Source organism: Falco punctatus, assembly GCF_963210335.1.
Source record: "Falco punctatus genome assembly, chromosome: 8".
Classification (NCBI taxonomy): Eukaryota; Metazoa; Chordata; class Aves; order Falconiformes; family Falconidae; genus Falco; species Falco punctatus.
The window spans coordinates 44077123-44091831 of NC_137588.1; the positions used below are offsets into that span (position 1 = coordinate 44077123).

At 42.0% G+C, this 14709-nt stretch overlaps 1 protein-coding gene and 1 long non-coding RNA gene across 2 annotated transcripts in view; one reads left to right on the top strand and one right to left on the bottom strand.

The window, feature by feature from the left end:
• Positions 1-14709, top strand: part of PFDN1 (prefoldin subunit 1) — a 32585-nt gene that overhangs the window by 6404 nt on the left and 11472 nt on the right. Inside the window, exon 3 of the mRNA XM_080400754.1 lies at positions 9109-9193. Coding sequence (XP_080256880.1) covers positions 9109-9193 — 85 coding nt within the window. The remainder of the gene's footprint in view (positions 1-9108; positions 9194-14709) is intronic.
• On the bottom strand, positions 3068-9097 carry LOC308069048. The gene is made up of 2 exons (XR_013930260.1): positions 7885-9097; positions 3068-7065 (listed from the first exon to the last, which is right to left on the bottom strand). It is a non-coding gene; the product is annotated as an uncharacterized lncRNA (long non-coding RNA).

The following is a 14709-nucleotide window of genomic DNA, read 5'->3' on the forward strand; positions in this document are numbered from 1 at the left end:
CTGAAACAAGTATTAAATGTTTTGGGGAGCTTGAACTGCTCCTGCTTTTGTAGCTTGCTGTGCCAGATGACTTTGCAAAAAAATCATGGAACATGACTGTCTTATTTCTGAAGTTGTCCAGGCACTTAAAATGTCACTCTGATATTCTGAAACAGCAAGGAACTTCCCGATATTTCAATATTTAGTGGATTTAAAGTAATGTATTTTGAGTCTTTCCCCCCCATTTCCTAAAGGAAATATTGGAATCAAAGGTCCAGGTCCCTGGGGAAATATGGAGTTCTAGGGCACTTCTTTCAGAATATAGGGCTGATTCTCTGGTTTAGTGTGAGCACTTAAATTTGGCTTTCCTGTGGCAGAGGAGAATGGCCAAATCACTGGACTAAAGTAGTACTGGGAAAGTCCCTGTCATATCCTTGTCTGGCTTGGGAATGCCCTTCCAGGTGTGATGTCAATGGGTATCTAGCCAGCGGGGCAGGGTGTGACATGAGGTACCCAACACTCAGGGTTCGCAGCTGTTGGATGGAGGTGCCCAGCATCAGTTTCTGGTCTCATATGTGTATGTCAACAAAATATTTAAATTTTACTTGTAACAGCCTTAATACAAATGAGAAGTCTAGGTCCAAGCATCCTCTGACGTAGCCGCATGTTCAAAGTGTGAAAGCAGGAGGGTTAATTCATGAGCCCTACATTAAAAAACTGAAGTAAAATAAGAGGAAACCAATTCTGTGGGATGAGATCTCTATTTTACACAAGTTTAATACAGAGATGCAATAACCGAAGTGCTGAACTCGGGAATGCTACAACAGCTGTCCTGAATTTTTAGTTTTGTTTTCTCCAAAACTATTTGCTGAATTAACAGAATATTTCAGCCAGTTTAGAAAAAAATAATAAATTATCAGGCTTTATGAGAAGCAATTTTCCAAAGCACCATCGAGCCTTTTCAGTCCACAAATGCTGATTCTAAAGTTTGTTCTTACTGATCAGGAAACAACAGTGGGATCATTTTAGTGCTAGCTAATTTAACTCTAGCATCCAGAAATACCTCTGTACCAGTCTTATGCTTGAAATCTTTTGACTGTGTTATCTTTACATCCACTTCTGTGATGTTTGCTATATTGCTTTCTTTGATGCGTTGTTGTAGCAGGATTTGTGATATGCAAAAGCCAAGGCTTTGCTATTGAACAACCACAAGCCCATAGTTGAGTCTTGTTCCTCACTTAGCACTTCAGAGTTTTTTTCCTGGACAAGGCACAAAGCATTATTTTATTTTGATTTTTCTTGCAACTGTGGATGGATTTGCTTTTCAAAATATGTGTATCCTGATTTTATATATTTTTTTTTCCTTGTATAGGTTCTTAGTGAAGGGTAAACGTAAGTTTGCTTGTCAGAGTATAGCTCTATCTCCATGTCACTTCATTTACTACTGTAAAGTTCACCTTTCTGATCACAGAAGATTTATCAATAAAAAAACCTTTTTTAGAGAAGAAAATTATTTAGTTTAGGATTGGTTGACCAAGGTGTTCACACCCAATGGTTGTTTGTTTGTGTTTCCCTAGGTGTGTGTTCATTTGATGTTGTGGGGCGGTGTGTGTGTGTGGTTTTTGAGGTTTTTTTTTATTGTTCTTCATTAGGAATTTGTGGGAAATTCTTAAAAATACAGGAGACTTTGGAAATGGATTTTGACTTCCCATTATTGGAAAAATGGTTTCTGTTTTCTGCTGCTTGTAACTTTCAAATATGGTACAACCTAGACTGGAAAAAAATTATTTGAAGTGCATCTGCTAGTAGGCATGCTGTAGTCATTGGAGTTTCCTGTGTTTAAACAAGCTACAGGTCATCATTGATACATGCTAAAAAAATATATTAAAGCAAAATTAGAAGGTAAAACTACTAAACCAGGGATATAGTGAGGAAAAATTACTCATGAAGGTTTCATCTACATGAACTGCAGTCATGTTTGCACTGTTTTCCCCATATAGTTTGAATCTCAAATGTTATTAATTCCTGTGTGGTATAGAGGAGGCATTTGCTTTCTTTTTTTTTATTTAATTATTTTTTTAAATTCCATCTGTTTCAATTGAGCCTTCAAAAAGAATCAGTGTTCTTTAAAAGCAGACCACAGCACTATTTTTTTTATTTTGGGTTGTGCTATATTTAATACACACTTAGAGGTATATTCCAGCTTTCTTTTTTTAAAGAACCAAGCATGAACAATGGTATAAATCTACCATCTAGTTAAGTGTCTGGCAATGCAAAAACTGCTGTTTGCAAGCTGTGTTACTATCTTGGCTTGAGGTAATGTAATATGCTGTAGCTATTGACAGATTAAAAAAAAAAAAAGTGAAAACTCAATGTAAACATGGCCTGAAGTGTAGAACAAACCCTATTGCCCCTCAGCAGGGTGGGATGGACATGCTGGGCCAGTCCATGGAGAGGTTTGAGGAAGCAAACTGTGTGGCACTTTCTGTTCTCTTCCTTTAGCTCCTTAAAGTAAATAGGTTTATGGCTTACAAATGATCATCTGAGTAAAAGTTACCCTTGTTGTGGCCTACATAGGACTTGATTTGGACTGCTTCCAGTACTGCTAATCCAGGTCTCTGTGTGTGCTCTAGTGATGTCAGGGTGAGTTTGCACAGGTTCTGCTGCCCACCCGAGATGCTGCCAGCGTGCTTCAACTGATGTCTCCTTCCCAAACAGCTCCTTGATGTGTATCCACCTCTCTGAGTGCAGTAGTAAAATGACACATGAACTATAAATTGCTGCTCTTGGAATGTGTTCATATATAATCCTCCCAATATAAGCTGCAGGATTTGTTTTTGCTTTAAGGTATGTGCTGCTTTGGTCAGGAGGAGGCAGGAATAGTTAGGTTTAGCTATATCAAGAGTGACCCAGTGAGATGACTGACCACTAAAATAAAAGCAAACATAGGAAAAGTTTCAACTCCATCTGTTTCTGAACAGCTCTAGTGAAGGCATATGATCTGTTGAATGGGAAATTCAAAATCAGACTGAAAAATGTGAAACCCTTAGACATGAAGGGTAGCAGCGCAAACTATAATTAGGCATGCTTTTCCCTTTTTTTTTTTTTTTTTTTAAATATTGCTTCCTTGTCTTGTTTGGAACTGGGTAATTCATCTAGGATGACTAAAACTGGAATTCGCTGGGATATAAGCAGCGCCTGTTATGAACTGCGTAGGGAATCATTTATAGAAGCATAAGCAGACCGTAGGAGAGTGGAACTACTGGGTGCTTGCAATTGCGCACAGCTGGCACCTGTTTAATCAAGCTAGATTGCTTGGGATCAGCTTGTTGGAAGCCTCTCTTCCATTGGCTTTGAACAGGACTTGAAATGCAATAATCCTCTACCGAGTATGCTCAAAGCTTGAACAGCAGTGCAAGTTCAGAATTAAAAAACATCTTTAAATAGATAAGGGCATGACTGGGCTTAGCCCACTTTTCTTATGGAGTAGTCTAATGAAGACGCTTGGTTTCAAGGAGCAGGATATTCCATGTAAAGGACTGTGCTGTGTTATAGCACAGCATGTTAGTTTTCTTAGAAATACAATAAACATGTTAAAATGGTGTTATGACTTTGTACAAAGTTGATCATTTTCTTTTCAGTATCTTAAGTTTTTGGAGAGTTCCCCAAATGCAACAGGAGCTGTAAAGCTGAAATTATGGTGACCCTTTGTGTGAACTGGGAGCCAAGATGAATGGACTTTTTAGATCTGTCATTCATCAGTATTCGGGCAAAATAGCACTGGAATGTTCCTACCTTTAAAATTGTCTGTCTCTGAAATTAGGCAGAGGAGTATATATCAGTACTGGGCAGGAGAAAAGGTAAGGCTTCCCCTGGTACCCTATACAGATTCTTGCAGTGATCTGTGTGGACCCAAGTGGGAAGAGTTCCTTTGCAGACTGGCAGGAGGGAGCCCCATGGCCTGCTGTGTGGCTCCTTCCCTCTTGGTTTTAATACTTTATTATGAACAGCCTCTTGCACTGTCAAGCTGTGCAGGAGAAACACCTGGACCATGTTTCCTAACCAGAACAAGAAAAGGAAACAGTGTTCATGTCTGGGACAGATGCCTGCCACTGAAAGTTTCAGACGTAAAGGCTGAAGTTGGTTGCAGTTGCAAGTAATTGAATATGAGTTCTTAATGGAAAACCTTAACTATGAGCATCACTGGTACTCCTCCTTTAAATTTAATGACTTGTATGTCGTAATGAAGAGTGGCATGTGCTGCACAAACATCTCCATAACCTCATGCGTTAAGAGGCAGATCTTTCAGTATTTAATATTAAGTCTTAAAAGTCAAGTAAACAGTACATTTTGGTGCAAACAGACTGAGTTATGGAATTACTTACGCTGTACAAACATCACTGTGGGTGTGTACGTTTGACACAAAGGAGCAGACAGATTATGAAGTTGACAGCATTGCTGACCAGCTTGAGTAGAGCCTGAAGACCATTTTGACCAGGGCATAAGGGAGTGCTGTATAAACACTGAACAAATGGGCATCATATCTAGAAATGTATAATTGGGAAGGGGTAAGAGGTCCCTTCAGAAGGAAACAAGCAATAAGTTTGAGAGTATATAAACCACTTTCTCTGCCTTAGGGAAACAAAAATCCTGATGTGGAGCTAGCAGAGGGAGGAAAATAGAAACAAGTGGGAATATTTAGAGTGAGGTTTCTCTTTCAGTTCCTTTGTGCTCTATTTTTATTCCTTGTATTGCACTTGAGAACCAGCAGTCACCAGGAGACTGGAGCACATAGGTACAGCCAATTCATAAACACTTCACTCTATTACAGAGCTGCTCTTGTTGGCAGCGTAGGTTTGGCTAAACGTTGCTGGCCTTGAGAACCCTGCCTCTCTTGTAGCTTTTTTTCTAATTTTCTTTGTTTTGTTCTGAGTTTTGACCTTTATGTATGGACATGGAAAAATATCTAAGTATCTGGAATAGGGCAAATCCTGCTCTGTTTTTACTAGCCTTTCCCTTTGAAATGGGTGACCAGCTGAGATGTGGTGAACTTGTCTGTTCTGACCCAGATATTTCTGGTGTTATTTAACAACAGTGAAAATATTCCTGTGTGAGGAGGTGATTGTTAATAAGCTTTGTAATTGCCACTGTGGTGCTGAACATTTTTCTGAACCATTGTGTCATTTTTGATAGTGTAGGTGTTGTTTTTGACAGATCTATTAGTGTGTGCTGTGACACTTCATTGAGAGAAGACAGACACAAGTGAACTTACTTACCAGGAAGAGGATTTGGTTTGCTGCTTGTCTTTTGTGGACTATCAATACTTAAAAGCCATCCCGTTTTAATGTACAAACTCTTGGAGCTGGGAGTCTCCTATGGTGGACTCCAGCAGAGCAGTCTGTGGAGGTAGTTCTTCAGTGCTGATCTGCACCAAGGAGTTGGTGTTAGTTCTGTCATCTGCCAAGCTCAATGTCACAGAACAGAAAGTGGCTTCTCAGCTCTGTGATGTGGTGACTCTAATGTGGGACCAGTTCTCAGCTGGTGGTGTACCTCCAGGCAGTGAATGAAGTTCATGTGTTTGAAAGGCTCATTCACAGTCTCACTCAGGGAAGAGCCAAGTCCTCAGAATCTCTCATGGTTCTTTCACAAGCTTAAAAATTCATAAATAAAATAACCACATTTAACTAAAACCAGGTGGCAGAATGACACTGCCCTATTTCTCCAGCTTGGTGAGAAAAAAAAATACCATCAAGCTGGTGTTTTACTTAGGGTAATTGGAAGAATGAAATCCTGATTAAATTTAAACTCTGGTTTATTACAAGTGCCCTGCAGCACCTCTTACCTGGTGAGCAGAACAAGCTTCTGCTTTTTTCAGGTGCTGCCATAAACCACATTATTTCTTGAGGTAAAATCTTTGGCCAAGATCTCCATAATATGTGTATCCCAAGCCAGAAGCTAAAACACTGATGAGTTTTTTGAGTCCCTATGTTGGAAAGTGAAGCCACAGATTTAAATAATTAACTGTGGATGTGGATTTATAGTTTCAGCTTTCAAAAAACTGGCTTTTAACAGCTTACACAGCAGTGCCTGTGCATCCTTTAGGCTGAGGGCTCAATGGTCTTGCAGCAGGGAATTAAAATGAGTGGTTCAAAGCTGGTACGGGTGGAGACCTTCTGAAGGATGCTGCTGGCCAAGTCAGGGACATTTGATCTGCTTCTGAGCCAGTGTGTGAATGCATATAGGTTCCAGCCCACTACTAGATGGCAAATAAAATTGGGGTGGTTGTGTTTATGCCCAGCTGCCCACATAAGTCTTGTCAGTGCTAACTTCGTTCATCCAATTTTAATTTGCTGTCGCATGTCTGCCAGTGCATTGCAGGAGGGTGGGAGGGAAGATATTTTCCCTGATGACTGCTGTTGACATTTGCAGAATAGAAGTGAAGTCAGCCGCTTGTTTGTTCAAAGGTTTTAGTGCCCATAGTGGTTCTCAGCCAGCTGGGATTGCTTAGTGCCTGCAGTGCAGCAGGAACCTTCTCAGCTGCAGCACGGGAAAAATTGATCAAGCTGTATTGGTGTTTAACTTTGTTTCTTAGGCCAGGAGCATCAGTGAAACCAAAATGATCAATTTTGCTATACAGTTTTGGGAAGCAAATGGGAAGGCATTCTCTTCTTCTTTGCTGCCCCCACAAAAAATGGAAGTAATTAAGGAAATGTTCATATACACACACAGGCTCAGGGAAGCTGTGACTTGGGAAAGGACTGATGGCTTTGTTTATTGAGGGTATTTTGCAGCTTTGATTTTTCACTAATGGCAGAAGCAAGGCAAAATTTTAGTCTTCACCCCAAAATCTACAGGGTGTATGTGTGTGAAGGCTAATGTTTATTTCTTCTAGTATTGTAGGCTCAAGGTAAAAGCATCACAATTATGTGGTTGCTGGTGATCCTGAAAAATAGCTCCTTTCTGGCAGGATCCAGGCTTTGCATCTAATAGCAATGTAAATGACTTCCCTTTCCTAGAAGGGTGGTCGTGGACTTGATTTTCACAAGACTGAGCAAAAACCATATTTTATTTTAATGGTGCTGCAACCTGAAAACATGAAAAAGTGGATTGTGGGTGCATCTAATGGGAAGGGAGGATTGAGGGGGAGGGACAAAGAAAGTATGAGTGAGCTGTGTTGTAAAGAACAGGAGCAGATATAGAACAAATATGACACCAGTAATAAGCATGAGCTGAGACTGGGAAGAAACAAGGAGAAATTCAAGAAAAATGCAATGTGAAAGATAAAGCAGAAGTTACTGTAGAAAAGAGGAGGTGAAGTTGGACAAGGGAGAGAATTGGAAAGAGGAGGAGGAGGCAATTGCTAAGTGCAGTTAATAGCAGCACTGAAGAGAGTTTTAATTGGAAACCTGTTATAATTAACTGCATTCTGCTCCTATGCATTTCAGGAATGCATGTGGCAGGTAGTTTTCCTTTTGGCTGTTGCATTGCTGATGCAGAGGATGCTGGGTTTCAAGCCAAGTGGCAGATCCGCATTTGTGTTTCCCAGGCACTGAACAAACTTGTTAATAATGTCATCTGTCATGGGAGATGGCACTATGAACCGATTTCAGACTTTTCTGTAGGGGACAGGGAATGCACTCTGATTCTGCCTTGATTAGAGCTGCTCATTTTAACTGTTCAAGCATGAGCTCTTGTCACCTGGCAGGAAGACATTGACCCTAGTTGGTGCTGGAGGGAGACCTTGACCTCATTGGTATGACCTGTGGAGGCTCCTTCTAAATCCCCTGGGGGACTTTCTAAGTAAGGAAGGGCCAAATCTGCGGCTTGTACATTCTTTATGTCTGGAAGGCTGAAAAACAACCGTGGAGGGTTCCTAAAATTCATTTGAACTTAGTTGTCCTTTACCTCTTTGTCGTATCCCAGTGCCACATGCTGGGGAGCTGGTTTGGATGTTGGTGCTCCTTCAGAGGCTCTTCTGTGCAAATCTTTTTGCATGCTGGCAAGCTGGATTGCTGTGACTGAGATGTTATGGATGTATCTTTCAAATCCCTTTGGCAATTAAAAAAACAGAAGAAGTAGAAATCAGGGGTTGCAATTTCAATGAAAGATAACCATTTCCCACCCCACAAAAGAACACTGTGAATGTAGAAAGCATGGGAATTTGGAGCTCAGTGAGAGTGTGTGTTAGAAAGCAAAGCCCTGGACAGTGGGAGCTGTGAAAGCTCAAGTAAAGGCGAGTTTGTCATGGCTCTGTGTTTCTGGTGGAAGACCTGTTTTTGTATCACCAAGTCACAGAATGGTTTGGTTTGGAAGGGACCTTCACAGGTCATCCAGTCCAGCTCCCCTGCTGTGGGCGGGCACATCTTCCATGGGCTCAAAGCCCTGTCCAGCCTGACTTTGAACACTTCCAAGGATAGAGCATCCACAACTTCTCTGGGCAACCTGTTCCAGTGTCTTGCCACCCTCGTTGTAAAACATTTCTCCCTTATGTCCAATCTAACCTGCCCTTTTGCAGTTTAAAACCAGTGGTCCTTGTCCTGTCATGACAGTCCTGGGTAAAAAGTCTCTCTCCATCTTTCTGAGAAGCCCCTTCTATGTATTGAAAAGCTGCAGTTAAGGTCTCCCTGAAGCCTTCTCTTCTCCAGTTTGAACAATGACAACTCTCTCAGCCTTTCTCTGTAGAAAGCTTTGGGTTTGTTGTGCAGGTTTGTTTAGGTTGTGACCACTAAAATGGTCGTGAATTGCTTTTACTTGTGAGAGGCTTCCCTGACTATATGCCATCAACTGATTTAGATCCTTTTGAAGGGAATGTGATGACAGACTCCCCTTGCTAACTGTGTGCAAGAATTGCTTTCAAATCATTCAGGGATGCTGAATGATAGAGGGTGATAATGTGCGTATCCATTCTCTTCCTCCCAAGTCATACGTGAGATTTAGTGAGCAAGCCTTTGAGGCCAGCCTGGTGGTTTGTGTGAGGTATCATAGCAATTTTTTCTGCCTCTGTCCAAAATGCATGGGTTGAGGATGAATACTTTGCAGAGGTCACCATAGTGTAACTTGGTGTGTGGCTAGGTGTACAACAGATGTAAATATCCAGTGGTTATCTTGTCTCTTCTTTTTCACTTGTAGGTTTATTCTTCAGTCTAAAGGAGTGATTCATAATCAGCTCTTAGAAAAACAGAGAATAGCTGAAGAGAAAATTAAGGAATTAGAGGTAAGTTTTTGGCAGGTAATGATGATGAAAGTAGAACCTTGAAGGTCAACAAGATGCTACATCCCTTGTCTTTATCTGGTACTTGTCATTCTGAAGGATTGTAACTAGGTGAAACACTGCATCTGTTACAAGTAACCTACAGGTAATTCATGTTACTTGGTTTCTTTTCTAGATCTACAATCCTAGCAGGGATTGATTGTTTGCTCTGTGTCCTGATATGAAAACTGGGGGTGAGGGATTCGAATGAGATTAGTAGGAGCAAGGTTTAAAACTAGCAAATGGATGTTTGTGTGATTATTTGCAGCAGATAGGTGATGTGAAACTTTACCAGTGCTGTGGATATTAAAAGTTTACACTGGCTCAGGACAATTGCACAAGTACATGCGAGAGAACTCCATCGAGAATTACCAAATATGTAGAAATGGCATCCTGCTCGGGAAGTCCCTGAGCTAAAAATGTCTGAAGGCTGGGAAAGTATGAGGAGGAAGTACCTTATATGCCTACCCTGTCTTTACACTCTGTTCTAGGCATCTACTTGTAGCTGCTGTTGAGGACTGGATCTAGGGGGAGATGGGACTTTGTTTTGACGTTGTGGTGTTCTTAGGTTTATCTGGTTGGAGTTTTCAAGGCAGAGAAGAATATCTAGGAAATATAAAGTAGCACAAGTTCACAGTGTTTAAACAAGTTATCTAGTGAGTCTTGACTATCTTCTAGTGGCTTACAGTTCTTGGAGAAGTTCAAAATGTACTTTTCCAAGGCTGTTAATAGATTTTTTTTCTTGATGTCCCTAAAATGTAACTAATACAAAATCCTGTTCCTTGGGTTTTGGGGAATGACAGAGGAAGCAAAGACTGAGTTGTGTCAAGCTGGTTATCTTATCTGTTAGCGTGCTGGAGAAAGTGAGTGTGGAGACCAGCTTAGTAGGGACAAGGAGGAATAGGAAGTCAGTGCTCAGACTTGTGCAGTTCTGTCTCTGTTGTCTCCTATTTACACTAAAGCAGAAGTAGAGTTTGTTGTTTTTTGGTTTTTTTTTTTTTTTTTATTCCTTCTTAAGACTCAGCTTGCTTGGGGAGCAGTAGGGCAAGCACATCAGTGTGTGTTGCATTGCCTGGAGTGCAATATCTGTGCCAGATATTAAGGTGTTTTGCCTTTCTGGCCATGAGAACTTTTTCTGCACAGGGAAAACAAGTACTTCATGGATATGCTATATATTTAAGGTGATGTTAATGCAGACAAGCCACAGTCATTTTTATGATCAGGTGATAAAAGCAATTGTATCTATCCTGGCTACTCTGGAGATATCCCAGATGCCAGTGGCTTTGTGCAAAGACAGCCCTGTGATTGGGGTTGGAGAACTTCATAGCAGCATGTCTGCATTTGGAAGTGATTGAAATGTGGCTGACAGCCTCTGTTTACAAACAGCCCATTGGGTCCCTTACTGCCAGGTCTAGTGGGCTGTGGTCAGCTTTTTGGCTACTGTGTCCTTCAGCTGTGCATCTCAGTTTCTTCCTGTTCCTGGTGGGGAATGATCTTACCTCCTGAACTTTCTGATTGCTGAGTTCAGCAGAATGGATGGAATTCCCCCCAAATTACAACCTTTACCATTCTTACACAAAGCCTCAGCTCTGGCTGCTTTGCAAATGTGTTTTTCTGCTTCATCACTCCCTGTTGCTTGAGTCTCTGGTTATGACCACTGAATTGAATTTCCCAGCAATAGTGACTGTCCCAAAATATGGTGGGATTGGAGAGGTGGTTGCCACATGGGTTGGTTTTCCTTTGTAACTATGAATAGTAGGGCTCGGATTGACAAAACTTTCCACAGTTTGTTGTAAGTGAATATTCAGATCCATCTTTTAACTACTCTGCTTCCAGCTGGCTGGCAGTTTTGTAGAAAGGATTTTCCTTAAGCTTGGGATTTGCAGTGGAAGAGGACAAGCTCTTAGAGGGACAATGCTGGAAGCTGAGATCTCAAGGGAAATACCTGAGTCCAGGTCAGAGAGCACTTATCATAGGAGTAGGGGATTTTTCTGTCCTGAAGAGAAGTTGTGACAGAAGCAGGAAAGAATGTGAAACTTTGTGACCTTGTGCTTCCACTGCACCATTGTAAAATAAATATCAAACCAAGATAGGTTAAAACTTCCATCCATCCATTATTAAGACTCGAAGGATTTTAAAGCTTACATTGTTAACTGCCTTGTTAATTACTCACATTTCTCAATTTGCATAGCCAAATCAAGCTGGTCAGAGTAATCCTCCAGTATCTATATGGTGTGGCTGATCTGGTTACTCATGTAGCACAAGCTTGAGACAGTTATGCCTTGCTTTTAGGATGCTGTTGCCAAGGTATTGTGAAATGTGTGTTTTTGATACAAACCTGGGTTTCAGAAACGCTCTCGCTGCTAGCTTGCCGCTGTTTGCAGAGGAGCGCAGCACAGAGGGCTGGGCTCACTTTTGAGCTCTTCTGTAAATCCATCCAGCTGTGTAGCAAGGAGAGCTCCTGCGTGCTGACTATTTGTGAAAATGTGGGCTTTAACCTGCTTCAGAGATATGAGCTGGGTTTCCAAAGTTTACGGCTGTCAGAGTGAACTTTGAAAACAGTGAGGGGTTTTGCATCTGGTTTGAAAGCTTCTTTTCTCCCTCCTCTGGTAGTCTCCACTGCAATGCATGATTGCAGTTGTTCCCTTTCCCTCACTCCTCTCACTTGGGTTCCTCTGCTGTTGGCAGTGGTGTGTTGCCTTTTTCAAGGTAGCATCACAAAATTGATTTGATGCTGCTAGTTTGATCCTCCCTGCTGCTCATCACATGGCAAGCAGCAAGGAGAACCAGACCTGCCTTTGTACAAGGCTGTGAAAATAAGGCTTGGCTGGAATACACATTGGGTGTACTTAGTGAGAGGAACTGTGTCCTGAAAACATCAGAGTGGTATGGATGTGTAGGAGGGGGCAAATGTGTAGCCTCTCAGTTACTCTGAGAAAAAGCAAGGTAGCTTTACCCTTCTTCTTAAAGCTAAGGTATGAATGTGTGTATGTACATATGTAGCATTCTTAACTTCACAATTTGTATATAATCCTTTGGAATCCAAGTAGACTGCCCAGGCTTGCTGGCAAAATGTACATGCCTGCTTAAAGTCTGTGCCAGTGAGGCTTACAAAAACCTGTGTGAATCTTGCAGAGGTTGATGGCATAGGCTCACTTACATAGTGGCATGGGAAGCGTCCTGCTTAGTAGTAGCAATCAGATCTTTCCAGTCCAGATACTATCAAATTCTTGTTGTGTGTCATGGTACGAGTGGTTATATGTTAAATCTATTTTGAAAGCATTCTACAGGGATGAACACAAACTCTTTTTAGCTCAGCAATGTTTGTGCAGTATTAGGAGAAAAACCAAGTAATGTTTTTCTTCCCTTGTTTTTAAGGAAACATGATATGTGAGGGGTGGAACAATGCTTTGCTTCAGGAAGTGTTATCCGTTTCCACTGTAGGGCTAGATGGATTCTGTTTTTAAATGTGGGATTTTAAAAAGAACAAACTCTATGATGTTATAAAGACATGGAAAATTGATTCTTCATTAGGGGTGGAGAAAGTGATTATCACTGTGTGTTTTCTCTGATAACGTCTGATAATCCCCTTCTCTCCCGCTATATTCAGCGTGTTTAGTTGTCAGGCGTTGTCAGACTAAATTGCTAAAAATAACAAATAAGGGGGAGGCTCTGCTGGGCAGCTCTGTCTACTGTGTGCCACTGAATTTAGCTCCTTCATGAAAAGGGCAAAAGCAACCTGCTTCTTTCTGGCTGAACTGGATTTTGGGTTTAAACTCTGACCACAACATTGTTATGCACTTGTTTCCTAGACAATTCTTTCATACATGTATGGGAGACTAAAAGTTTACTGCTGTGGGGATAAAGGCTTGGTTGTTTTCTTCTCTGTCTGATTGGAGTAGAAGATACGATCAGGAAAGCCATACCTTAGTGCTTGATTTCTAATTCAGAAATTCTTCGTGTGATCCCTAAAATGCTATGTCCAATTATATCCAATATCCCACACAGAAAACTTCTTTGCTCTTGTTCATGGTGCAGAAATGAACGCTGCTGTCAAACACTGCTGCGCTCCGTGTTTAAAGGCTTAGATGTTGTCGCAGGGCTCCTTCCTGGTAAAGGTAATAAATGACTGCATTGCAATGCCTTATAGTGACCAGACATCACAGGTAACATCAGATTTCTTCCCTGGTGCTGCCAGGGATGGAAACTTGCTCATGCTGTGGCTTCTGTTTCTCTAATCTTTCTCTAGGAGCTTTAAAATGGCTTTGCTGCATCCCTGAGGCATAATGGTGGTGCCCACCTCTATGAGTCAACCAGGGCGTCTGTAATGGTTGCCACAACAGTTTTTGTACCCTGTGGGAACAAAGATTGAAGCAGGCGAGGTGGGGCTGCAGGGAAGTGCTGGAGCCTGGGAGTTCATGTTCTCTGTGCAGGTATGGCTTGGACAGACCTGCTTGGCATGGCTGTGTGCCTCTGATGTGCTCCTGTGGCAGGTCTCTGGACAGCCCTTCATTTTTTTACACTGAAACCATCAGTGTGGAGGCCAATTCTGAGGGTGGCTTTAATGATGTGAAAACTAGTCTCTTGAGATTTGCGGTGCACTTTGCAGACCACTAAGCGACCATCAGAAGGTAGCAATTGTTAGGCCGTCCCCAGGTTAGATCCATTTCTTTAGGGGATTTACAGTGTAGAAGTTCTCATCCTATGGTTGGCTCAGGATAGGCCAGTGCCCAGGAATGTGTGGTGGGCTTTTTAAATAAACGGGAAAATAAGGAATGTTCCTGTTTGCTTTGGAGGGGGGAAGCCTTAAGAATAGCCCTCTGTGTTTTAGCCTGGAGCAGGTTTTACTTGGGATGAGTGTGCTGTTCTCTCATGCCATTGCTGGCATGCATGCACCTACTGAGGACATGATTTTAAACACATGTTGTCACAGAAGGTGCCCCTTGTTTCTAAGCGTGTGCAGAGACGAGGTCAGCCCCTGGCTTGGTTTCAGCCCTGTTGGCTTTATGGCCTGGTCTGCTCCAAGGAAGGCTGGTGTGCTTCTGTTGCTGTTCATACAGAAGCCAAGCCAGAGCCATCCGTGTAACCTGGGGGCTCAGATGCAATCAAGGTTTGCAAGCATGTACGTAACTCCTCTGGCACAGATTGTTTGCAGGTTTGGGGCAATGCTGGGAAGTAGTCTGCTTGTCCTGGAAGGTGGTGTGGTTTAGGGTTGGTTTTTGGGCTTTTTTGTGTGTGCTCTTTATTTCCCTTTCTCGCTCTTCCCTGCCCAGCTTTACAGTATCTGGTGTTTGGGAGTTCAGAGTGGTGATACCTCTCTTCTCTTGTCCTTGAATCACACCTTGGATTTTCATTAACTCTCCCTGGCCATCTACAAGTCAGGAGTCCAGGTGTTCTCCGCAGTCAAGAGAAAGACAGTGCTTCCAGAGGGTCACTTGTTCCTAGAGGTGGTCTCTCTCTGCTTGCTTTAGAGGGAGGCT